General features: G+C 36.0%; 1 protein-coding gene across 3 annotated transcripts in view; it reads right to left on the bottom strand.

The window, feature by feature from the left end:
• Positions 1-27,739, bottom strand: part of pald1a (phosphatase domain containing paladin 1a) — a 163,960-nt gene that overhangs the window by 31,482 nt on the left and 104,739 nt on the right. For all 3 annotated transcript variants that reach the window (XM_030163535.1, XM_030163534.1, XM_030163533.1), the window contains exon 19: positions 3,448-3,603. In XM_030163535.1, the coding sequence (XP_030019395.1) occupies positions 3,448-3,603 (156 nt within the window). The remainder of the gene's footprint in view (positions 1-3,447; positions 3,604-27,739) is intronic.

Genomic DNA, 27,739 nt, shown 5'->3' with positions numbered 1-27,739 from the left:
TTGTTTCTTTTCTTCATTTGCACAGGTGCTAAACCTTGAAGTGAATGTAAATGTCTTTCTTATGGTTCCATTTTCTAAGCCTATTTCTGGCTAAAATACATAGAATATGTGGTTTTTGAGACCTTAAGGCTCCCATACTCATTCCTTTCCTTCCTTTTTTTTAACTGACCTGTTAAAAATTTCAATAGTTTCTGTTTTTTTGTTTCATATCTTTTCTTAAAATAAATGTCCCTTCTTTTTTTCTTCTTCTTTTCAGTTGCTAAACCTTGATGTGAATGTAAATGTCTTTCTTACAGTCACTTTGTTTCTCACTAAAATATGCAGCTTTTGAGATCTTAAGGCTCTCACACTGGCTGTGAATATCATGATGAACAAAGTAGAACGTTAAGGAGCATACCTGTTCCATCCACTGAGTAAAGAAGTGCTGCCAGAACTGACTGTAAAATACCCAGTGTGACTTGAAAGACTAATGTTTTGAGTTCTATTTAATGTTACTTAGCTAGATATATTCAATTTAATCTGAAATTTGCTGTTGGTTTTGCCTTATTTGCTTTGTTTTTATAATCTGAGGTATCATGTCACTTCTTTTTTTCTCCTTTGTTTCTTTTCTTCAGTTGCACAGGTGCTAAACCTTGAAGTGAACGTAAATGTCTTTCTTACGGTTCCATTTTCTAAGCGTATTTCTGGCTGAAACATATAGAATATGTGGCTTTTGAGACCTTAAGGCTCTCATACTCATTCCTTTCCTTCCTTTTTTTGTTAACTGACCTGTTAAAAATGTCAGTAGCGTCTGTTTTTTTTGTTTCATATCTTGTCTTGAAATAAATTTTCTTAATTTTTCCTTCTTTTCAGTTGCACAGGTGCTAAACCTTGACATGAATGTAAATGTCTTCCATTTTCTAAGCCTATTTCTCACTAAAATACGTAGCTTTTGAGATCTTAAGGGTCTCATACTCATTCCTTTCCTTTTTTTGTTAACTGAACTTAAAAATTTCAATAGCACCTGTTTTTTTTGTTTCATACATTGTCCTGCAATACATTTTCTTCGTTTTTCCTTCTTTTGACTTGCACAGGTGCTAAACCTTGACATGAATGTAAATGTCTTTCCATTTTAAAAGCCTATTTCTCACTAAAATATGTAGCTTTTGAGATCTTAAGGCTCTCATACTCATTCCTTTCCTTCCTTTTTTTGTTAACTGAACTGTAAAAAATTTCAATAGCACCTGTTTTTTTTTTTTTTGTTTCATATATTGTCTTGAAATACATTTTCTTCGTTTTTCCTTCTTTTCAGTTGCACAGGTGCTAAACCTTGACATGAATGTAAATGTCTTTCCATTTTCTAAGCTTATTTCTCACTAAAATATGTAGCTTTTGAGATCTCAAGGCTCTCATACTGGCTGTGAATATCATGATGAACAAAGTAGAACATTAAGGAGCAAACCTGTTCCATCCACTGAATAAAGGAGCGCTGCCAGAATTGACTATAAAATACTCACAGTGTGACTTGAAAGACTAATGTTTTGAGGTTGATTTAACATTACTTAGCCAGATATTTTCAATTTATTCTGAACTTTGCTGTTGGTTTTACATTATTTGCTTTGTTTTTGTAATATCTAATAGAATTCTGATCATTTCTTTGCCATTTTTATTAACTGAGCTGTTAAAAACGTCAATAGTGTCAGTTTTTTTGTTTCATATATTTTCTTGAAATAAATGTCACTTCTTTTTTTCTTTGTTTTTTCAGTTGCACAGGTGCTAAACCTCGATGTGAATGTGAATGTCTTTCTTACAGTCACTTTGTTCCATTTTCTAAGACTATGTCTCGCTAAAATATGCAGCTTCTGAGACCTTAAAAGAGAGATATTTTGCTTTATTAAATGGAATTATGCATTTTAAAACATTTCCCCGTGGTTTACATTAACTGTAAATGCTATGCTTGGGTCTGAATTCTTCATTAATTCAAGTCCACAGATCCATCTTCAAACCTACTTCTGAGGTACATTTTAAGTAATCGGCTTGAAGTTTGGACATATTTTCAGTTTTTACTACAACCGCTGCTGCTGATAAACAATTATGGCATACCCAGAGAAATGTTCATGGGAAGTCTTGACCTTATATGTGTAAATGCTGTGACGTAACTTGTTGTAAAATGTAACAAATTAAGCAGGAATTGAAACGGGTTGCAGAAATCCACTTGATTTTTGCCGGAATGAATTTTAAGTTGCAGCACCTGGAGGGTTCAAATTAAAACTTTATGAACTATTACGGTCCCCAAACACACAAATCACTGTACCAAAGATTAATAAAAGCGGGTTGAGCAAAATATGGCCCCTTTAAGGCTCTCACACTGGCGGTGAATATCATGATGAATAAAGTAGAACAGGGGTGTCAAACTCATTTTGGTTCAGGGGCCATATTTAGTCCAATTTGATCTCAAGCGGGCCAGATCAGTAAAATAATGACTTAATAACCTATAATTAATGACAAATCCAAGTTTTTATTTTTGTTTTAGTACAAAAAAACCCCAATTAAATTATGAAAATATTTACATTTTCCAAAAAAGATGTAAATAACCTGAAAAAATAGAAATTTCATTTGAAAACTTAGTGCAATTTTGACAATATTATGCCTCAACTTATTATTTATACATGTACATTTACACACAATGTTACATAAACATTTAGTAACAGGCAGAATATTGTTAAAATGTTGGAGTTTGGAACTAAAATTTGAACAATTTCTACAATATTACATCTCTTATTATTAACACAACTACAGATCACAGTGGATCATAAATGCACAAAACATTTAGTAACAGGCAGAATATTGTTCAAATTACACATTTCAGGTTCTTCATCTTTGTTTTTATTTATGTATTTATTTGCATTTTATTGTGAAAGAATAGTTTTGTAAATGTAAGTATTTTCACAGTGTAATGTTATTTTTTTCACTTACATTTTTTCCACATAATTTTTCCCCAAGAAAATTTGTAGTTGTCATTAATTATGGGTTATTATGTTGTTGTTTTTACTGTCGATCATATTGGTCTGTATGTGGAACCTGAACCAAAACGATTTTGACAACCTTGACTGTTCAGGTTAATTTTTGCACTTTCATCCCGCGGGCTGGAAAGGAACCTTTGGCGGGCCAGATTTGGCCCCTGGGCCGCATGTTTGACACCTGTGAAGTAGAATGTTGAGGAGCATACCTGTTCCAGCAGTTTTTTTTTTGTTTTTTTTTTGTCATTAGTTACAACTTCTTTTTTCTTTTCTTCTCTTGCACAGGTGCTAAACCGTGATGTGACTATAAATGTCTTTCTTATGGTTTCATTTTCTAAGCCAATTTCAGGCTAAAATATGTAGAATTTGTGGCTTTTGAGATCTTAAGACTGTCATACTGGCTGTGAATATCATGACGAATAAAGTAGAACGTTAAAAAAAAGCTTACCTGTTCCATCCACTGAGTAAAAGAGCGCTGCCAGGAGTCTTTCTTCTCCAGATGCAGGTATGTGTTGAACAGGATGAGGTAAATGTAGCGCTCCAGGTACTGCAGGCTCCTCAGAAGCAGCTGCTGGCACTCTTTATCCGTCTTACCGCTTTTGATCTAAAAGAAAACAGCAGCAGCTTTTGTCAATGGTTCAGCAGAAACTCAAAAGCAGCATCTTTGGGCATGTAGTTTATGGCCTGATAATCCTGTCTTGAAGAGTTTAAACGAGTTATTTTTGCCAAACTGACGTTAACTCAGTAGATGAGCATAAAAAATAATGCTGAAGGATCAAAAGACGGATACGGCAGTAAATCTAATTCAAGTCATAAACATTTCACACAGTTCACAGGAGCTAGGAACAGAAAAATCGAGGCTGAGATTTCTCTTTCTTTTTTCAGGAAATTAATCTATTATTTGCTAAACTGGAATCACAAATCAACACTAGAAGAAACGTCTCATCAACACTGTTTAATATTTTACAAAATGTTACACCATCATGGGCTAGAGAGTCTATTTAAGTCTGTTTATAGTAACTCTGATTCAGTGAACAGTTATTCCACATCAAGTTTTGAGAGACAGAGTTTTTTTGGCGGCGAGAAAATAAAGTCACAGCAGCTGATACAAGCTCAGATAATCTCACTAAGTCTTTAAAGAAGAAATAAATAAAGAAGACAGCAGATAGAGAGCCAAAAATGACAGCTGGCATAGAAAAATGAGCTATAAATAATCAAACGAAAACTGCAAAAAGTAAAAAAACATGGCTCTGTGGTCCATCAATTTGCTACAAAAAGCCTGATTTTATGATCCAGCTTTGTAATATGTTAGTAAATATTTCAGGATTTAATTTGTCAATGTGTACATTTGTTTTTAGCTTTACTCTAGCTAGCATGTAAATATTACAATGACACTGATTCATGGTAAAAAGCATCATTTTTAAACAACCACCAACATTTAAATCTTGGTTTCTGGATCCTTTACATCATTTAACATTGGAAAAAAGTAGATATTCTATAAGAGGATGTGCCAATAAGTTTTTCAGTACCTGGCAACCTGTTCTGAATCACATAAAAGAGGTAGGTCCCTCACTTATTCCGGAGTAGTCTTATTAATACGAGTCTGTGACGAATATCTGTGTTCCTTATTTTTCATTTATTCATTATTATTATTATTGTCAATTATCATCTTTTTTATGGTGCAACAGGGTGGGAAAAAGTTCATGGGTTTGGGTATAAAAAAAAAAACAAACAAAACAAAAACATAAACAATGACTATTATACTTTTCTGGATGACTCAATATGTAATAAAAACACTTTGAAAACACAAAAAAAAGCATAATTTTTAGTGAATCAACAGCGAGGGACCAACAACGTGGGCTCCAACAAGTCCTGGGTCTCAGACTAATACTAAACTTCTCCCTTATTGTGTTGATCTGCATGTTTGAAATGAACATTTAATTCATTCAGTCATTCATTCATTCAAAGTTTACTGTTTTATCACGTCAGTAAATTGGCACTTAACATTAGCTCCCCTCTGACCTCTGGTATTCCTATATCAATCGATCAATCAATCAATCAATTTTTATTTTTTAAAGCGCTTTAAAACAACCAAAGTGCTGTACAATAGAAGAATAAACATAAAAGCATCACAAATAAGTAACAATAAGAACAATACAGTGCATTTTCCTATTAAAGCAAACAAAATACCATAGTACTAAATGTCACAGGCCATTCTGAACAGATAGGTTTTGGGTCATTCCATATGATTTCATAAAGTGGTTCCCACCTGACCCTCTCAGATTTTTCTAAATTTTTTACACATTTCTAGTACATTTTATATGATGGGAAAATCCAAAATTTCAAGGCTTAATTGTAAATAGTTCCACAGTTATGACCATTTGAAGTAGGTAGGGGGTACCCTAAAATTGCGACCAAAATTAAGACTTGAAATTTTCGGCTATTTTCAGGCTTCTATAACTTCTGAACAAGAGCTAGAAGTCTGAAATTTTCCGAATCATTTCACAGGAATCTATAGTCCTAAGAAATGGGAAAATATTTACTTAAAATTCATAATTGCATGTTACAGAGAATGACAAAGTTGAGATTTTATCCATCGCAAACTTCTAAAATACTACTTTTGGCCACTCATTACACAAAAACTAATCATCACATTCATTAGAAATTTTATGTGCTATATCTTGGCTACTTAGGGAATGGATCTGTGTAAAATGAAGGTCTTATGTTATGTTATGTATGATATATGAACAGCTGAAAATCAAAAATATCTGTCCGACCTTCAGATTCAAAGGTCAATATCAGCATGTGGGATAGGTAGTATCAAAAAATAAAAGACACCATGTGAAAGTACAAGAATTGCCCTAAATTTTGACACCAAGCACAACTTGCTTCTATAAATCCATTTATGGCTAAGACATGGGGGCGAAAACATCCATATTTAATTTGAACATAGAAGGATTTATAGAAGCAAGTTGTGCTTGGTGTCAAAATTCAGGGCAATTCCTGTACTTTCACATGGTGTCTTTTTACTTTTAAATTTTTGACACCAAGCACAACTTGTCTAAAAATAAGTTCTTATATCTCACTGAAAAGTTACTCTTTAGATGATTATGTCTTATTTTAAGTGTGATGAGATATTTTGACTAGAAATGGGAAAAATACACTTGGTAACATTTTTATTTTTGCAGTGCATAGAACGCAGGACTCTGCTGGGCTGGTGTAGAGACATCCCCTTGTCCAAATATGGTCACTTCCACTCCAAAAAGCCAACATGGTAGTGGCTAAATCGCAAAAACATCAGTTCTGAAACTAATGAGTGACACCACAAATCTTCCATCCACTAATCTTAAACAGTCTATGACTAACAGCCCATTTTCACAGTGAAGTCCTCAAGGGACCCCTGAACATAACTCAAGTGTTAATGCAATAACCTACACTGAACTCCAAATAAATTACTCTGTTCATCCTTGACTAAAATGGATCTATGACGCCAGACGGAAATGCCACGGACACATTTATGACACAGAAAAACACAGTCTGACTTATTAGTAATACTAATCAACACACATAGAGTACATAAAGTACATTTGCAGGATGATAAACCGCAGATGCTGTTTTAATTATTCCATTCTTAATAAAGCAGTACAGTGGGATTGATCCAGCACACGTGTGGTGAACCAGACAGTTGTTTTCAAGTTATATAACATCCTCATTCCTGCACTGTTTCTCTTACACCCCCCCTTTCTGCCTGCACGGACACTATTTCCGCTTTGTTCCAACATAACATTGTTTATCCTTCTGTCCCTCAGGCATTCATCTCCATCACCAAAGTCTCCCACTATACATTCACTGTCCAAAATGCTCTGAGAGTCAGTCACTGATATTATTTAAAGAACAGTGACAAAGACAAGACTCTTGGCAGCCAGCCTATACCCTCAGTCTGACTCTGACACGATAATGAGAAAGAATAGTTAGCTTTGACAGTAATTTTACACATCACGCTTTCAGTGTTAGTGTAGTAAAAAAAAAAAAAAAGATGCAGTGTTTTCAAAGTGCAGGGATGTTCAAGCACATACAAAGAAGGAAAGAGACTGAAAGACGCCAGAGGCAAAACATTTTCCCATAATTAATTTCAAAGAGTGTCGGGTTGTGATACTACGATGCTCACCCACCATCAAAATGAAATGTTAAACCTTCCCTGAAGATATGAACAGCAAAGAGAGGCTCTATTCACAAATCTAATATTGAATAATAAAAGAAGGTCTTTAGAGCGCATAACTAAAGGATGTACAGAAGCTGTAACTAAAAAAAATGTGAACTGTGAATGTAGAGTCTAGTCGGCTTCATTTGTAAAAAATTTTTTTCATAAGTCCATTTTCTAATCATATAACCAACTACTTTCCTTTTTAGTGTCTGCAAAAAGTTACAAGTTATTCAGATATGTGACAACCCTAAATATTATGTGTACATAAAGCCAGAAAGAGAATGACACCATAAAACATAAACCACTGTTGACACACTATTTGGTAAACTAGTTTTTCTTCTTTAGAGGCCGTCCTCAAGTATTATTTCTACTTTAAAATAATTACCTTAAAATAATTTCCTGCTCTTCCACTTTCTGCATTATGCACCTTGAGGAACTTATTGTTGTTTTGCTGGGATTTTGAAAAAATGTCTTTACAGCAAATATCAAAATGATGTACAGAAGCTGTAACTAAAAAAATCTGAACTATGAATGTAGTCTTGTCTGCTTTATTTGTAAAAAAAAGTTTTTCCATAATTTTTTTATCATATCATTTATCATTTTTTTATCATTAACTACTTTCCTTTTAGTGTCTGCAAAAAGTTACGATTTATTCAGATACGTGACAACCCTAAATATTATGTGTACATAAAGCCAGAAAGAGAATGACACCATAAAACATAAACCACTGTTAATTAGGAATGGGAATCGAGAACTGGTTCTTTTTGAGAACCGGTTCCCAGTAGCTCAATTCCTTGGAATCATTTACCTGCGTGCTTAATGATTCTGCTAATCAATTCCGCCTGTGTTGTGTATGAGTGATGATGTCACACGCACGCTGAATTGTTTTGGTCAGAACGTAGCCAACGTGGTCTTGAGGCAGAAACGCTCCAAAAAGATGACACCAGGTCCACTTATAACACTTGCAAAGCTTCCATTTCTTCAAAGGGGGATATCCCTCCAACATGCTCAAACATTTGTCCACACAGCATGTGACTCATTTACAGGAATGTCACGTATTTGATGCACTACTTAGCGACGCTTGTGAATGTAGCGGCAGAGTGAACACTAGGGCATCATCCGGGCTCGGTTCTAGTGCAGGCAACAAACGTCCCGCCCTTTCAAATAAAAGTTTCCGAAGGTTGGGGAAAGGAAAATGAGGTGCACAACAACGGATTGTTCACGTCTCTTGTTTCGTATGTCTTTACTTTTTTATTTCACTGTCTGTTTGTTAAAAAATGTAAAATCTGTTAAAAATAAAGAATAAAAAAAAGCACTATTTGCATTGTCAGGTGCATCCTTGAGATAATGTTATTTAAAGAGATGGTTTCTGTCCTGTTCCAGAGTGATAACAAGTTCACCCAGACCCCTCTCCATCATTATCACATCGCTAAAATGGTGTCTAGAGTCCAGCTATGTTGGGTGTATATCATGGTGGAGAGCAATGAAGCAAAGTCAATTACAGAGGCTACATGGTGAGCAGCATGTCAGCAGCACATATAGAATCTGTCACCAGTGGAGGGAACTCACAAGTGTGGAGTTACAGCTGATCCCCAATACACACTCAGTCTAGCCAGTACAATAAAAGCAGGACTCAATGTAGTCAATGCATCGACAGTGGGGTGATAAATGCCACTGTCACATGACAATATCACCTACTTTCACAGCACTAATTGGTGGAATTTGCAAATGGGGTGTTCACTTCTGATGCATGACACTTATTTCAATCAAGCAGAATGATGTGAAAATGAGAGTGTGGTGCATACATGTTATATGTCATGTTTCCCTTTTGAATGCTTTTGCCTGTCTTTTCCGCATGTTGTTTTTTGTACTTTTGCTGCTGTTGAAACTATAATTTCCCTCGAATTAATCTTTTAAAATGTAACTGAAGACCACCTTGTTCAGACAGGCTTTTAGTTAGGGTTGGGTTTTATGACCATTTAGTTTCATATTTGTATGCCTTTGTCTGTATATGTAGCTGTGTGGGTTTTTTTCCTTATGTATTTTACTTCGGATTTTATTGTAAAGCACTTTGTGAAGTCTTTCTGCAAAAAGTACTATATAAATAAATTTTATTATATTATTATTATTACTATTATTATAATTATCTTATCTGAAAGTGCTTGAGGCAGACTCCAAAACTTGCACTTATTTTTCTTAATCTGCTCATAAATGTTATTTTTACAACTATTTATTGTTAAATGTGCCTGTTATTTGTGTTTTAACTGCATAATCTTGCAACTGTGTATTTTATTTGCTGCTGGCTATATTGTCCTGGACTCCCTTGCAAAAGAGGATCTTAATCTCAATTTCTTGGTTAATAAGGTTAAAAATAAATAAATAAATAATCTTATCTTTTCTTTTCTTATCTGCACAGTATACATTGGGGGGTCTGAAAACTTCATAGCCTAAGGAGTTATTCCACAGCAGTGAAAACTTAAAAATTAAAATTAAATCCAACTTTTTCTGATACTAACTGTGTGGTTTACTTCCAGATAAACCCACATTGGATAAATAATTTAGGAATTTGAAAAGTAGTACTAGAGGCATTTCGTGAAAATGCTTGCTTTTCAGCCCACCCTCGTCCTCCCTAACCCTCTTCAATTCAGCTGCCCACTTTTGCACAGTTGATAAAGCTGGAGCATCATCCCCTGTAGCAACCATGTCAGCATGAATGTCCTTGGGGACTAACCTGTTTATTGATACTTGAAATTTCGCCCATTATAAGTAAATGGGAAAAGAAAAAAGATTTTAAAAATTCATAAAAAATTGAAACTTTGACCTATTTTTCCCAAAATGTAACCACATCTATACTAGATCACTGGCAATCTATAAACCCAATTTGGTATGAATGCAACCAATAGTTTTGCTGCTACAGACATGTGAAATTTCGCCCATTATAAGTAAATACATTACTATTTTTATTTTTTAATTCATAAAAAATTTAAACTTTGACCTACTTTTCCCAAAATGTAATGACATCTATTCTGGATCACTGGCAATTTATAAACCCAATTTGGTATGAATGCAACCAATAGTTTTGCTGCTACAGACATTTGAAATTTCGCTCATTATAAGTAAATGGGAAAAAAGATTTTAAAAATTCATAAAAAAATGTTAACTTTGACCTACCTTTCCCAAAATATTATCAGATCTATTTTGGATCAGTGGCAATCTATAAACCAAATTTGATATGAATACAACCAATAGTTTTGCTGCTACAGACATTCGAAATTTTGCCCTTTATAAGTAAATGGGGGAAAAAAAAAAAGATTTTAAAAAATTCATAAAAACTGTGAACTTTGACCTACTTTTCCCAAAATATAATCAGATCTACGCTCGGTCACTGGCAATCAATAAAACCAATTTGGTATGAATTCAACCAATAGTTTTACTGCTAGAGTGTTAACAACAAACAAACAAAGAAACAACCCGAACCAAAAAAACCCCAAAAACAATACCCCTTGCCTCCCTTTCAGGGAGTGGGGTAATTATTAATCAGTGTGGGTTTATCTGGAATCTGGAAGGAAACCATGCAATTAGTATCAGGAAAGGTTGAATTTACTGTATGTCAAGTTTCATTGTTGTGGAATAACTCCTTCTTAGTCAGCCTATGAACTTTTCAGTCCCCCCTCCCTCATACTGAAATATCACACACCAAAGGAGTAGACTTTAATGCTTAAACTGACAGGAGGATCACCATGTGAATAAGGAGGTAGAATCACGGTGAAAAGACAAAAGAGCCCAGGTGGAGAAGAGGTGGGAGGTCATTTAAGAAGTACGGAACAGAAATGACAGCTGAAGTGTCAAAGGTTGACAGCTCTTGTGTAAGAACTTCTAACGGGGACAGCGTCAGGTCGACATCAGATGAAGACGGAAAAAAATTGAGTTCAGAGATGAAAGTGCCGGTGACAGGGTGACTCATACATGCATTTTTCTTGCAGCTTTGGCAACTAACATACTGTACCTCACAAAGTAGATCTATACAGAAATAGAGGGAGCAATATGGAAAACAGTACCTCTATATGTGCATATTTTGGAACATAGAACATATAGAGGGTTTTCTCTGCCATTAAAATGCTTTAGACACTGCATAAAAGCCATTATTGGCACCATTTTGGACAAATTAAAGTAAAATTAATGTGTATCCAAAGGTACAAAACGACTTCTCTGATATAATGGTATCACTTGGTCCCAGCAGGCGTATCTTTTATGCCAGTTTTGCTTTTAAGCTTTCAAGATATCAAGTACTGCCTGCTCTAGATTTTCCACATTTTTAACACAGATATGCTAACAAAAACTGTTAAAGCGAACTTAGACATTTTGATCCTAAAATGTTAAATTATCTTGCACCCATGGGTCTGCATCCTCTACAAATATTAGGAAAAATCCAACAAAGCCAAAGAAAACGTCCAGTTTCTTTGTTAGGTCAGCATAAAGGGGTCTTCTTAGCAGAAATATAATGGGATCTCTGTTCGAAAAGGGCTCATGTATTTTTGGAGTGTATTCCTGTCATAAAAACTCAACTCATCTCCTACATAGCCTTTTGCAAGATTGTGTCTCAATATGGGTTTGGACGTAGGCTAAAGCCAAAGGTTCAGTGAAAAGTCACGATTCAGCTGTTGAGAAAAGGCTAATGTCATTTTTTCAAAAGGTTCTGAATCTGTGTCCACACATCAGATCTGGCCTTTCACAACAAAGGAGGCAATTGTGACATCAGTCAAAGGTGAAGGCCATCCTTCAGCCATCCTCTGACACCTTATTGTCCTCACAACAGCACAGGCTATAAAGCTTCAACTGTATTATACACATATTGTCATCTGCTTCTTCTTTTATCTGCACAACCCCCCCCCCCCCCCAACATAAAACACAGTGACACGTATCAAATGTGACATTTTGATTCCTGAATCCAGTACCTCCCAAGAATGTCATCCTTTCCTCTGTATGCACACACTGGCCAATATATTAGGTACACCTCGCTTGTGCTAGATGTACCTAATAAAGTGGCCAGTAAGCGTGAGTTATATCCTTGCAGAATTAACTAAATACTTTTGTCTTTTGGGATTTTCCTCAACTATTTCTGGCCACAGGAACAACAGAAAAATAAATTCTATGCCATATGAAGCTCTACATGTACAGAATGTATGAATTACAATAATGGTTTTGTAACCACTAGAAGCTGCACTTGGCCATGAAGCACCTCTTTCACAAGATCGCTGTGAAAATTATTAAACCATTTCTCACAATGTATGGCTGATAATTGGCTTGCTCTTCGTTACAGAGAGTGAGTCATCCTCGTATCAGCAAGCCATCACCGTCACAGCGGGTCAGTGTCAAAACGCCTCTTACCCCCCTTTCCTTCTCCCTTTTTTTCCCCCTCTTTCTTGTCTCTTTTTCTGATTGCACACAGCCTCGAGCACTTCCAGGCATCGAGTGACAAGGTCTGCCATCCAGCTGTGTATCTGTGCCGTGGGTGTGAGGTGTGTGCTGGACTCAATAACATGTCAATTGGGGTTAAGAGAAAGCAACAAGTGGTGGAGTGTAGTGCAGTTCAGTGAACCATGAGCAGTGACAGGCGCAGAACAGGGTTATTATCGTTAGCTAAAACTAACAAAATTATTCAATCCAGGTGGAGGAAATACAGAATTAAAAATAAAAAACTAGACTTAACAAAAAATCTAAACAAAATTAACTAAATAAATCAAAATTCATACTTCATACATTAGCCTTATATTAGCCTTGTAGCATCGTGACAGCCAAAATCAGGAGAAAAGTCTCATTTTACTGTGAATACAAATATAACTATTAGGGGTGGAAAGGGATGAAATATGTGGGAGGTAGTTGACGATAGATAGTTCACATTATAGCTCTGTTTTTAAACAGGAAACGACCACAGTAAAACCACAAATCACCTGGCCATTTGCCAGAACCTGTGATGTGACTATTGCGCATGCGTACACTGCGAGGACAATGCTCAAACGATATATTGTGCAGCTCTAATCCACAGTATAGTATAAGTGGGGTGCAGATATGCCAGTGCTTTCTTTAGATAATTGCGATTATGTCGTTGAAAAGACATGTCGCAATTTGACCTTGAAAAAGTAGGTCAAGGTCACTGATTTTTAATAGGTTTCTGCTATGTCTTTATGTCGATGTGTTCTTCAGATAATGCAATTATGTCAATGGATGGATGGATGGATGGATGACACACATTCAATAACAATATAAAACCACAGCAAACATGACTAAAGAGAAATATAACGTAAGAGCAAACACTATACACCAGGGGTCTCAAACTCATTTTCTTTCAGGGGCTATATTCAGCCCGATTTGATCTACAGTGGGCCACACCAGTAAAATAATAGCATAATAACCTTTAAATAGTGACAACTCCAAATTTTTGGCTATGTTTTAGTGTAAAAACCCCCATTAAATTATGAAAATACTCACTTTTATAAACTATTCATACAAAAAGATGTGAATAACCTGAAAAAAAATGAAATTTCTGAAGAAAAATAAGTGCAATTTTAACAATATCATGCCTCAACTTATCATTTCTACATGCGCATTATGGATCGGATCTACAAAGACACTAAACACTTAGTAACAGGCAGAAAATTGTTAAAATTGTGCTTAATTTTATTTAGACATTTCAGGTTGTTCATATTTGTTCAGGTTATTCACATTTTATTGTGACAGGATAGTTTGTAAATGTCAATATTTTCATAATTTAATGTTTTTTTTGGCACTAAAACAAAGACAAAAATTTGAAGTTGTCATTATTTATAGGCATAATGTAATATTTTTTTCACATCAAACTGAGAAGAAAATATGGGGTTATTATTTCTTGTAGGTTATTCTGCTGTTATTATTTTACTGTAGATCATATTGGTCTGAATGTAGAACCTGAACTAAAATGAGCTCAACAGCCTTGACTGTGGAATTTTTGCAATTTGCAAATTCATCCCACAGGCTGGGTTGGAACCTTTGGCGGGGCGCAATTGGCCCCCGGGCCGCATGTTTGAGACTCCTGCTTTACACTGTACACTATAAATTATAAGTATAAAAAGATCTGGGTAGAATCTGGATAATAACTGTAATGTGCAGAAATAGAACTGTAAGGTGCAAAACAAGTTAAAAAACAGATGTCAAAACGATTGGGGTAAAAATTATAAGTTCATATGTACAGGTATATGACACTTGTATTTTTGTGCATTATTGGAATCAGTTCACAGCCTCAACAGTCAGAAGCGAGGATTAAATGCAGCAAATGGCCTCAAGCTACAATTAAATCCATCAGTCATCAGCCTGTGATAAGGCTGAAGTGAGCGATAAGTGGCTGTGATTAGACTGACGAGTGCAATATGGTGCCCTACACATGCTATTTTCTATATTTCTGCATTAGTTGACATGCTTTACAGGTGCTTTGACCATATTAAACTAAGAAAAATAAAACTAAGCATTTTCCAAACACAACACTAACTCAGCAAACCCACATTGGGAATAAGTGAAATAGTCTAAACTTTCTTTTTTCAAGTTGTTCTAACTGTATAAATAAAGACATTTTGGGGCAGCTGCGAGTCTATTGAATGTTAACTTCATCATTCTAAGTAGGTGGGCTAGCAGAGTGTAGCAATGAGGGTAATTTGGAAAGTGCGCAGCGCACCATAATACGTTCATTCCAAAGCCGAATGACGCATCAGAGGGCGAGTGAGTAAGTGGCGTTTCCTGTGTGTTCTCAAACAGCCGTGGTTGGATCCCAGGTCTCCACACGGAGCAGAAAACACACCTAAGCAAAAAAAAAAAAAAAAAAAAAAAAAGACAAGTCTGATCTTTCGGCTCTCAGCTCCCCCGGGACCGAGCGGAACAAAGCGAGCACACACACGTCTCACTTTGTTCCTAATCTCAGCTTTTCAAGATCATTTTAACAACAGCGAAGGAGCAGGTGAGCGCCGGTGAACCCGATCACCCTGTGCGCCCTGCACCCCCAGGAGGCTTCAGCCTGAAAATCCACAGTGCCATATCCTGGCAGATATGTGTGCACGAGCCACGGCCAAATTCCCCACTCGTAACACACACAGACTGACACACACAGAGAGATCGGTTTGCAGAATTACATAATTCACACCTCTACAGTCTGCAGAACCCCAATTCAGTGGCTGCCATCTGTCTTTCTACATCGCCGGGGCCATATGTGTGGTTGAGCGGCCTCTCGTGCACTCCCAGAAATCCCTTCAAAAAACAATGTTGGGGAAGATGTGGTGAAGAAGCAGAGCACATTTCTTCCATTCCATTTCATGTCAAGGAGAGGGCTTTTAAAACTTTGGAGGTTTTTGAGTATCACTTTCTCTGCATTTGATTTTGACAAGCTGGATTCAAGTCCAGAACATGTTCAGTTAAAAAGAGCTAGAATTAATGATTATTTTCACTGCAATCAATCATTCAGTCCTTTAAATGTAAGTAAACGGTTCCCTGTGCCCAAGGTGATGCCGTCCATTAGCTTGTTTTATTCAACTTGCAGCGTGAAAGTAAAGGTAAACAAACTATTTAACAAAAGAAAACTATAAAAAAAAGTATTACCTTGAGAAGAAACTGAACTTTTCTCTTAACATAAACTGAAATGTCTGTATTTGATCTGTCTATTCATTTCACTTGGAACCATCAGGCAACACAGACAAAAAACATCAATGCTAAGGCTCACACAATCAAATAATATGAGATATTTGCAAAAAATTTTATTGTCAACGCAGAACAGTTGTTATCTTGGCATATTTTACCTCATTCTTCAACAGGGTTTCTGCAGATGTCAGCGAATCGAATTTAATGCTTTTTAATGTCCTTTTTAATGCCACTTTAAACAAATTTAATGTCCATGTCCAACTGCAGATACAGTTTTATATATCGATGGCCAAAATACAAAACCTCCTATCTGAAAAAATCACTTTTTTCAGGAAACAAAAAAAACGTGGATCCTGGAGGATTCTGTTGGGTTTCTGTAAATTGGCTTAGAGTCTGGTTTTGACCAGCTCTCTATGTAAAGTGTCATGAGATAACTTTTGTTATGATTTGGCGCTATATAAATAAAATTTGATTGATGGTTTATTTTTATTATAGTATGGTCTTTGTTGTTGTTGTCAGGTGACCTTCATGTCATAAGAAAGGGTGGGATTATTTTGCAGATAGACTGAAAATGTGGAGTCATCCTTGTTCTCACCATTTAATGTGAAAACTCAAAATCTAAAAATTTGCAGATAGGAGGTTTTGTTTTTTGGCCATCGATTACAGTTCATTAGATCATAGTTTACTGTTGAAAGGCTTTAACCAGGTTCTGAATAGTTACTCCTCCTATCACTTCTGCTGAAACTTGCATTTTCCCATTTTTCTGACATTTGCTAATATTCCCTCCGCTCTTTCGTCACAGCACATTTCATTCCAAGAATCCGGTGTCAATGACTTTGTCCATCGGCCATAAACAATAGCCAATTAAAGGGTTTCACCTGTCAATCATCACACTATACTTCCGATCTAAATTTTGAAATGTTTTTAAAATCAAAATAAATCCTAAATAACAATGGTTTTTTTTTCCATCAAGTGTTTTTAATTTTTTAATTCCTCTGGACATTGAATTTAATGTGTTTTAATGCCATTTAAGGCCTTAATTTTCACAAAATCTATTTAATGAGTTTTAATGCTTTTTAATGATCAGCAGAAACCCTGTTCAAGAGCAGGTAAAAAAATCACTACAAGTCTGGTCATGTTGAAACTGCAGAGACATCTTCAGATTCTGAACAGATCGCAAGGTCACTTACAAGACTTCCGGGTTTGTAGTCCTTACATTTATGTATTTTCACAGCCCTATAGTACAACAGTTTTACACACTGACTTTTTTGGCTGTAAAATGTACTTTTCAATTCACAATCATTATAGGTGTAGATGATGCGTAATTAAAGCAAGATAAAAAAAAAGATTTGTCTCTCACCATTGACTCTAGTACAGTTTTTTTCCCGAAATAAAGCCCCATTGGGTACAACCTGAAGGCGCAGGACTTCGGTTCTCTATTGTAATACAGACTTACAGATAGTTATTGGCTTTACACACAGGAACATACATTTCTGTTTACCTACGATTGTGCCTAAATCTATTACATACATATTAATATATACACACAGTTAATGGTGCTTATTCTACATTCAGATGCTGTTATAACAACACCACAAGAAGCCAGTGCAACAGGATGATGTATTTAAAAATGTCAGTGTGTGATATTCAGTGGTATTTTGGATTATTATTTATCGGTAATTATGCCTATTATCGTATTGGTCCGGCCCACAATGGACTGAATGTGGGCCCTAAACTAACATGAGTTTGACACCCCTGTCTTAAAGGAGTGATATTTTGCTTTTTTTAAATGGAATTATGCATTTAAAACATTTCCCTGTGGTCTACATTAACTGTAAATGCTCTGCTTGGGTCTGAATTCTTCATTAATTAAACTCCAAAGGTCCATCTTCAACCCTATTTGTGAGTAATGATGCCAGAAAGGTTGTTTTGAGTGCTGGTCCTTTAAATGCACATGACCCCACCCTCTCCAGGTTGTTGGCTGTGTCGCTCTGTCCCGTTCAACCAACAATAGAGCTGTGTATCGGCAAGAATCTGGTGATACAATACAAATCACTATACTAGGATCACAGTACGATATATCGCGATATATCACAATATTGTTCACAAGGTGATATTTGTTGTTTTGTTTTTAAAAGATTATTTCCTGGAAAAAAATTATAGTGCAGCATTTGGATAAATAGAGTTTTAACATGCAGCTTTACCAGTACAAAAAACCACACAAATAAATAAATAAAGTTTTACATACATTACAGTTTCAGATCCTGCTTAAATGTTTGTATTCTATTGCGAAAAGAATACATAGTGTTCAGTCCCTGAATCATCCAACATCTTAACATTATTTTTGTGCATTCCCAATAAAAAAAACAAACATTTGCCTCTTTCAGACTGTAAAAAGTGCTTTTAGGATGCTTGAATTATCCATTATTTAACAAAACAGCGTTATCAATTTCAAAAAAATTACATTTATGACCTGCAATATCACAATAGTACTTTTGTAGTATGAAAACAACAGAACACAATACCCATGTGAATATAAAAATAGCTTGAAAAACAACAAACAAAACTGAACCTCTGCCATGTCTGCATTTGAATAAATACCTAAAAATACTGACACAGTACTTTTTAATATCGATACAGTATCTTGAAGTGAAATATCGCAATATATTGTGATACCGATATTTTCTTACACCCCTGACCAACAACTGAACATTTTGGGTAATCGGCTTGAAGTTTGGACATATTTTCAGTTTTTACTACAGCTGCTGCTTATGGCATACTCTGAGAAATGTTCGCCGGAAGTCTTGACCTTATATGTGCAAATGTTGTGATGTAACTAGTTATAGATGTAACAAATTAAATAGGAATTAATACGGGTTGTAGAAATCTACTCGATTTTTGCCAAATTGAATATAAAGATAGCTTCACAGCACCTGGAGGGTTCAAATTCAGACTTCATGAACTATTAGGGTCCAAATACACAAATAAATGAACCAAAGACTAAAAGTCAGGGTCCTAATGTGGCCTACATTGCCAAAGTTCAGAGGGAAAAAAAATCCTGGCTTGAACTAGTGAACCCTGAAAAAAAAAAAAAAAGTGCATCCTTTCATCTGACCCGGGCCTTTCACAACAAAGCTGATGACCGGTCAGTCCGTGTCAACTATCAAAGGTGAAAGTCATCCTTCAGCCATCCGCTGAGGTGTGATAATGAATGTCCACAGCTCTGAGCGCTACTGCTGCTGCTGGCTAAACACAGACCGCATACCATTGTCGAGGTAGTCCAGGAATGCTGGTTTGGCCGAGCAGAGCCCTGAATGAGGACAATGTGGAAGTGAGACGAAGGGAGGCTGAGTGTTAGTGTGTTATCACTGCACAAAGAAGACACCTCTCTGTTAGTATGAACACCTTATCTGCTGCTGCCTTTCAACAGAAGCGAAGCTGATTAGACGCTGCTAGGTGTGATTATACTTATTAAGATGATTAGACACCCCACATGTACACAAACAAAGCATACGTGACACCTCTTTCAGGCAATTACTCATATAAAAACTCAGTAATTTGCAACTTTAATCTAAAATTACATATAATTAATGAACTCAAATAGCACAGCATGTTTATTCTTAACTGGTAGAAGTAATATTAAATGTTTTAAATTTACTAGATGTTCTTATATCTGTTTTTTCCGTGCCATGTGGACATCTTGTGCTAATTACAAAACTGAAAAATGGTATAAAAAAACCCAAAAAACAATAATTTAAAATCTGTTGTTTCTGCAACACCTGTCCAAGGTCAAACATCACCTTAACAACACATTGTACTAACTAAAAAGTTTGGTAAAACTAAAAGAAGCAGTGTATAGTTACTTCACTAACTTCCAAAGAACAAAAACAGCTTTGACCCTAATGTTTATGGTGGCAGGAAAACCACTGCATAACACGTGACCTTAAGAATGTATGAATATTGAATAGTTCCATCCTTGGCTTTCCTTAAAAACTAAGCTAAACTAAAATGCAAGAACTGCTAAAAAGTAAACTAAAACAACTTGGGGCCGTGACACTCACTGGTAAAAATAACTAAACATTAACAGTGGTGTTAACTGTCTATTACACTGGGTTACAAAAAAATGTTTTTTGCAAGTTATCTAGGTTTTTTCAACTGAATTAGGACCATTTTGCACCGCTAAATCCAAAAATGACATCTGTTTTTCTCAATCAGGTCAGGTTTTTTTGCTAATTTGATTTTGAAAAATTTGATCTTCTCACAAAATATAATAATTAATACCAAAATAAGATTGGTAAGCACACTTTATGAAACTTGTGACTTGATTCCTGTTAGGTACAATGGTGTATTCACCGCAGATGTAGCAGAATATGTCAGGCTTATTTTTGCAAGATCTTCAAGTCGAAGCCATTTCATTCACGTGTAATATTAAAAAAAACCATTAATCATAAATTGGCAAAAGTAAAATCTTCAGAAGTCGTTTATTGCAAGAAATATGAAAGAATTTTGTATCATATGACGTGAAAATGCCCATAAATCTAAGCAAAAATGTTAAAAAGCTATTATGTAGCATAGTTCAGAAAGTTGACCTGATTGAGCAAAATCAATGTGATTTTTGGATTCAGCACACCAAAATGATCCTAAATCAGCTCAAAAAATGTAAACAATAAATTTGTTGTTGACCAGTGTTATGTACCATTTCCTGTAGCCTCCAATCAGTCATATTTCAACTACTTCTTACACACTCTTCCAGGTATTCTAAATAACCCTCTGGATCGGCTTCAACTCACTAAAATCATTGCATTACTCGCTGACATAATCAAGTGTACATTATATTTATAGTTCTTTCTTTATATTTTTTGTCATATTACATTATATTTACTTATATTTTCAGACAAAGGACTGAATATGAACTATGTCATCTTTATCTGCTTCAGGCATACACAACCTCAGTTCTGTCTGTGGAATTACTTATGAAAACATTAATTATGTATACAAATAAAAAATAAAACAGCTGGCCTTGAAAGTTGTATTGGGAATGCATTCATATATTGACCCAACACTGCACTGGCATTGTGTATTATTTAGCAGGTTCTATTTGGCACTGATATTCCAAACTTTCACACCTCAAGGTGGGGTAGGAGATGTCTTCCTGGAGCATTTTTTTACAATATTGGTAAAAATCCCATTCACACTCCAATTGGAACCAATTAATTAAATGCTCTAACACAAAAATAAAAAATTTTAGTCACCTGTGGAACGGACAGGACTGAAAAAACACCATCCAATCATTTTAACCGGCCCATTGAAATGATTGAACGGTGATATGTCTATCAAACTCAAGTGCCATTTGCCCAGGAGATGAAGCCAGAGCTTAGCTAGCTATATTTATTTATAGCAGGGACAGTACACATTAATGAACATTTCTGTAAATGTGCCAGTATTAGCAAAAAAGCTATTTTTCAACTGTTCTCCCTACGTAAGATGTAAAGTACCAGCATTCATAAAATTAGAAACATTTTAAAAATTAAGGCTACACCCACACATTACATAGCATTAGCTATATTTGGATGTAAAGTTCACCGGCAAACTGTTAAACTAACATACATCACTCGGGAATGTAACATTAGCCAGCTAGGTATGAATTGGGGCTGTTCTGCCGACAAACATAATGGCGAAATGCACAGATTACAGCGTTCAAAGCAAACTTTCATGGGCTGTTAGCCTGACATCAGTCTTACTGCCATCAGCTGTTCTTACTAGCCCGAGATTACTTAGAACATGTATCAAAATAACAAGTGAAAAGTCCAACTTCTAATCTAATATACTGATGAACAGACCTGAATTCAGAGGTATGCAGGGATCTGTGGAGGGGGGTGGTGAATCATAAGAGTGGGGGGTTGTTGGAGGAGAATGAATGAGGTACGGCTAATGACATTCCTTTTGTCTTCTGTTAATGTAATTATGTTTTTCTTTTTTTCTTTTGTTCAGATAAGGTATCGTTTTTAGCTGTTACCAGTTTGACAGTTTTGACTGTGACTCCAGTCGTCCTCTGAAGCGTCATCCAACGTGCTGCTGATGTGTCATGTATCAGCTGGTCGGCTCGACGGACCAATCAGAGCCTGTTGAGCCAACCACGCCTCCCCCTCCTTGGGTGGTCTCTGGAGGAGGGAATCCCACCCAGGTGTGAGGAAGACTGGAGTCACAGTTGAAACTGTCAAGCAGGTAACAGCTAAAAATTATACCTTGACTAAACAAAAAAAAAGGAAAAGTATAATGAATGAGGTACACATGGATCTGCAAACGGGGAGGGGGGGGTGTTATGCTGCACAGTGCTTGGAATTGGAAAAAAATTTTGGTGAAAAAGTCACATTTTCTTAGTTTTTCTCTGTTTCTTATATTACGACAATTAACTTTAATCTGAGCTTTTATGAAAATCTACATGATCAGTGAATTAAATATGGGAAAATACCTGATTTTTATTGAAGAAACGCAAACTACAGAGGATAACATTATAATAAATGCTGATAAATTGCTTATGAAAGGTTAAATAGAGAGAAAAATTCATTTGGGAATGGCCGGAAAAGTAATACTGGGATTTTATGGGTTAATGAAGATTTCCTGGGTGCAAAGGTGGTGAAATAGTGATGAAAACAAAAAGAAAATACCAGTGGTAAAGCTTATCTGCTGTTTCCATTTTATCAGTATCTGCCATGAATTCTGCATTCGGTGCATCCCTTACCTGTAACTGGATTTCTAGATAATAAAGATACTAATCACTGACAGAGTAGCTGTGCAATGCCCTTATCTTTGAAACTGGCTCCAGCTGGAATGATAACAAGCAAAACAAGGACTAAAATAAATACAATCATATGAGCAATGTTTACCATTCCAGCTCCTGCAGAAGTGCTACAAACTCTAATCTACTGTCTATCTTTTAGCATTAACATGGCTGTCATACACTAGTGCACTAATCCTGTTGATCTATCACACTACTGACACTTTGCTCGTGAGAGTTATTAAGGATATGATGTGGTTTGTCATTTGCAGCGAGCTTGGTGGTGAAATATCATCGCTTACTTAGAGCTTTCTTCGCGAGTGTCTCATAAGTAATTATCAGGAGGGAGATGAAGGACCGGACTAATCGACAATCTTGAACACACAACTCAAGGGTCTGTTATTATCCTCTTAAGAGGTATTTCATCTCGCTGAGCATATGTGCTTATTCCCTGCTCACTCTAGATATCACAAACAGGCATCATCAGTAGCTCACCTGGGGGAAACATAACAACATAGGCTGTGTTTTTATAGCTGCGTTTAAAAAGCTTCAAAAATATGGAGAAAATTTGGCCCAAAATGATGCAATTAATGTACGTATTGTAAAAACATGAGGTGTTTGTAATTTGCAGAATAACATCCAGTGTATAAGATTAAGGAGATTCATAATATGTTCTCATTAGTTCGTAAACACTTGAAATTAAGAATCCTTGTGTTCACTTGAAAATGAGCTGTTTATAAGCTGAGGACAAACTTTTAAAAGTCTTAGAGCAGGAGGCAAAATATGGAATTACTTTTTGGAGTTCTTCAAGTTTTAAAAAGCAATTTGCAACCAAACCAGATTACACTGAACTGAAAGAACATACAGTGTAAAGTTGTGCTACTTTTTTGATTAACATTATCGGCTCAAGTTGCCTTCACTTTACTCAACTTGGTTCAATTATAAAATCAACTTGTTGTATTTTCACTGCAAGTATAGAGAGGTAACACCAAAACCCATTCTACTCATCACTATGGGACCTAATTTCAGAAAGACAAGACAAATAATTCTTCTAAAATATCTGAGTTGCACAATCAACTACACATATGATGTTTGTCTACATATATGTCTGTTATATAGTACCAAGAAAGTAAAAAAAGTCAACAAAGTCACAGTTTCAGGTAAATACAGTAAAGTAATGTCTAGTTTAGTGTGAAATGACTCAGTGGACTGCATTTGTCACGTCCTGTGAAACACGTCATCAGAATTGTTTTGACATATTTTACATCGTTCATTGAAAGTGAGGTAAAAAAGTGTTTAAAGAGATGAAATACCTTATAGTCTGATCAACTCATTTTTAGTGACTGAGCAGCATGTGTATAGATAAAATCATGATGACGCCACTTACTCACGTATGAGTGTCAAGTCTGATACGTCAACGGTTTTAGAAACTGCAACTTTCTTGACTTTCAAGATTATCCTTTAAACTGACATACAGGGGTTGGACAAAATAATGGAAACACCTTCACCTCAAGATGATAATGCCCCAATCCATACAGCTAGAATTGTTAAAGAATGGCATGAGGAACATTCTAATGAAGTTGAGCATCTCGTATGGCCGGCACAGTCCCCAGACCTCAACATTATTGAGCATTTATGGTCAGTTTTAGAGATTCAAGTAAGATGTCGATTTCCACCGCCATCGTCTCTAAAAGAGTTGGAGGGTATTCTAACTGAAGAATGGCTTAAAATTCTTTTGGAAACAATTCACAAGTTGTATGAATCAATACCTCAGAGAATTGAGGCTGTAATTGCCGCAAAAGGCGGACCTACACCATATTAAATTATATTTTGTTGATTTTTTAAGGTGTTTCCATTATTTTGTCCAACCCCTGTACATGTAAATGATGGCATAATTCTAACAGGATCCAAAAGACATTAATTTCTCCCCATTCAAGGTTATACAATTTTTTTCCAAAGTAAGGGGCGGGACTTCAGCTGTCGGTGTCGCCATAGCAACCAATGTAAACTGTAGTGGTGGGCGGATCGATCCAAATATCGATAGTATTGATACCAAGTCGGTATTAGTATCAGATCGTTACTAGCGTGGTGAGATCGATACTTTAGTTTCAGTTTTTCTCTTGTACACATTGCTGCGGTTTTGTCACAGAGTAGACAGCCAGATCACCAGACTCGCTGCTTCTGTTTTAGTAGGCACACTTTGCTTCTCCTCCTCCTCCTTGTGTTTTTCGATGTTGTGCCATCATGTGACTCAGCAGCACAAAGTAAACAAGCAAACCACCGGCTCAGGTGTGCCCGCCCACTGGCGCACGCATAACGCATGCACAGACTGAGACACGAAGCAGAAGAATGGCATGGAAGAACAGCGCCATATGGTTATATTTTCAGGCCGAAAATGAGACAAGAGCAAGCTGAATAATTTGTAAAAAAGCTGTAAGGTACAGATAATTTTGATCAAATTTTTGTATTGCAGTTTCTGAACACTACCTGAAAAAAATAATGTTTTAATTTGCTTTGCGGTGATCAATTTGCGCACTTTGTTAATTTAAGAAAACACTTCCAGACATGACAATGTATGGGGAAAAATTGTTTTGTTACTGTTCTATTTTTATATTTTTTTAACTTATATTTTATTGTTTCATTTTTGAAATTTTACAACACAAACATTTAGAATAATAGTGTCATTTGTCGTCTTGTATATTGTCCATTTTTTCCATCAATCTTCACAAGTTGCTTGCTGTAGTCTTATGATACAAGTAAGTCTCTCCATGTTATGAATTTCTTCCACAATGTCTCTCCAATTATTTAGGGTACGGGGGGTCCTCTTTGCACCATTTTCATGTGATGGCTTTTTTAGATGATGCCAAGAGTATTTTAATCAAATATTCATCCTTACTTGGCATGTCTTTTCCTGTTAAATGACCAAAATGTAACACAGAACATGGTTACTGTTCTATTTTTTGTGAAAAAAAAAAATTTTGATAATAAAGTATTTTCTCTTTACTTATAAACTTTGCCCTAATTCTGTCCTGGGTTTTATCTATTTAATAATAAAAAAGGAGACATCACAAAACATTTAAAAGTCATGAAAATTAATTGAGATTTAGCAATTCGATGATGCATCCACCTTAATTATTGAAACGTATCAGTATCAATATCGGTGATAATTGGCCCTGTATTTACTTGGTATTGGATTGATACCAAATATGCAGTATCGCACACCACTAGTAAACTGAAAATGAGGTCATCTTTAGCATGACTGCAAACATAAGAAACGTCATCTGTATAAATTCTAAAATCTAACTTTTTTCCCAGACGAGAGCACCAATGTTTTCCACTAGTTTTGGTGTCCCGTGTCGCAACAAGATGAGCAACGATTCAGGATTAATGGACCAATGTGTGATTTGCAGGGTTTTAGTTCACATTTTATCGTATTGGTTCAGCCCACTTCAGACGTCAATGAAGGCGATGCTAGAAATAGTATCTGATAGCGCTGCGTTGTCCTGTCTCTCATATAAATGACATGAAATGGAAAAAAAAAAAAAAAAAAAATGAACGTACCAAGTCGAGATGAGTTGAGCTGATACGGTCGATGAAAAAGCGGAATCAAACACCCAATTTACAAGTGTGTCAGTTGTACGTGTCAAAAGAGCGCTGTATCACCTGGTGATTCTCTCTGCATGAATATAAAAAGAAATCCAGGAGAAATGTGTCACGGCTTTCATCCTCCTGAACAAATGAAACTGGCGGGATAGATCTAAATTATGTGTCGGGAATTGGAATGATAAAACTGTTTCGTGTCAGTGCGTTTACTCGACAATGCTTGTATTGTTTCTGAATACAAAAATAAATGCGATGCAGAGCTAGCGGAGGGAGCAGCAGACAAACGATGAGGTTTGACCTCTCGGTGGGCTCGTGTGGGTGAGGACTGAACTGAGAAGTGCACAGTTTTGGAGAGGTCTGTCTGCTTGACATATGGTGCCAATTACCAGCTGATGGGGTTGCCGAGGTAAAAAGGCCAATCCCTTTTGGCCCTTCCCACCCAGGTTTGCACAAGCAGCCATTCATCCAACCCTGCGAGAACACCCCCCCCCAAATCCTAAACCAAACCCCGACCTGTCTAGCGTGGACAGTCGGCCTACACATGGCTCCTCGACTCGACGTACAGAGAGACAACTCAAAGTCAAGGATGCGTGTCATGTTTTAAGTTTATTTAGTGAAACCGGGGCGCGTAATACAAAGTTTTCAGGCCGTCAGCTGACATTTGCTTTATTTTACGGGTCTCACATTTTCCCAGAAACTTGACTTTGAATTTTCTAAACAAGTAGCTGTAAACTTAAGGGATATTTCCAAGAAAGGCCGAAACATTTTGCAACTGGACATTAGTAAAATACCCGGTTGTAACATTCAGGTTTTATAGAAATATACAATTAGATAACATCATTGCAGGTGATAACAGGGTATGTACACATTTTTCAAGATCAAATTCAAGCACTTTTTTGTTTTAAATTTGCAGAGCTTTATTGGTTTATTGTTTTGAATGTCAATTTCTATCAAAGTTTTCTACCCAAACACCTCTGTTTCCAGCAGGGTATATTTTCAAGTTTTTATAAATTTATCAAAGCAGGTCCATCAACTTTGATATCATTTGAGTCTGTTCTTGGACTGTTGGACATTTATGTACACTTTTGCTATGGTAGTATTGAGCTTTCAGTGATTTTCTTTGAACTGTTGGGGTTCCTTACCAGGAAACAAATACATCTAATAGATCCCTGCTAGTTCTTCTGAAATTCAAGCACTTTTAAGGATCATTTTCAATTTCTTACAGCACCTTATCGCTGGGGTAAAATACATATATACAGGAATACACATACTCGTGATTAGGGATGTAACAATATGAAAATTTCACATCACGGTTACTGTGAAATTATCACAGTTATCATTATTATTGTGGTATTGTTGAAATTGTGCTCAAAATCTTCAAAAAGTACTTATACACAACCAAGTTGTATTTTGAAAAAAAACCAAAACCAAAACAAACAAAATAATTGGCACAATGTACCTTCTGTTGGCAAAAACATTCAATTAACCCTTAGTGGT

The sequence above is a fragment of the Sphaeramia orbicularis genome, chromosome 19, assembly GCF_902148855.1.
Source record: "Sphaeramia orbicularis chromosome 19, fSphaOr1.1, whole genome shotgun sequence".
Classification (NCBI taxonomy): Eukaryota; Metazoa; Chordata; class Actinopteri; order Kurtiformes; family Apogonidae; genus Sphaeramia; species Sphaeramia orbicularis.
The sequence above is the reverse complement of the archived record's forward strand: the minus strand, read 5'-3'. Positions and strand labels throughout refer to the sequence as shown.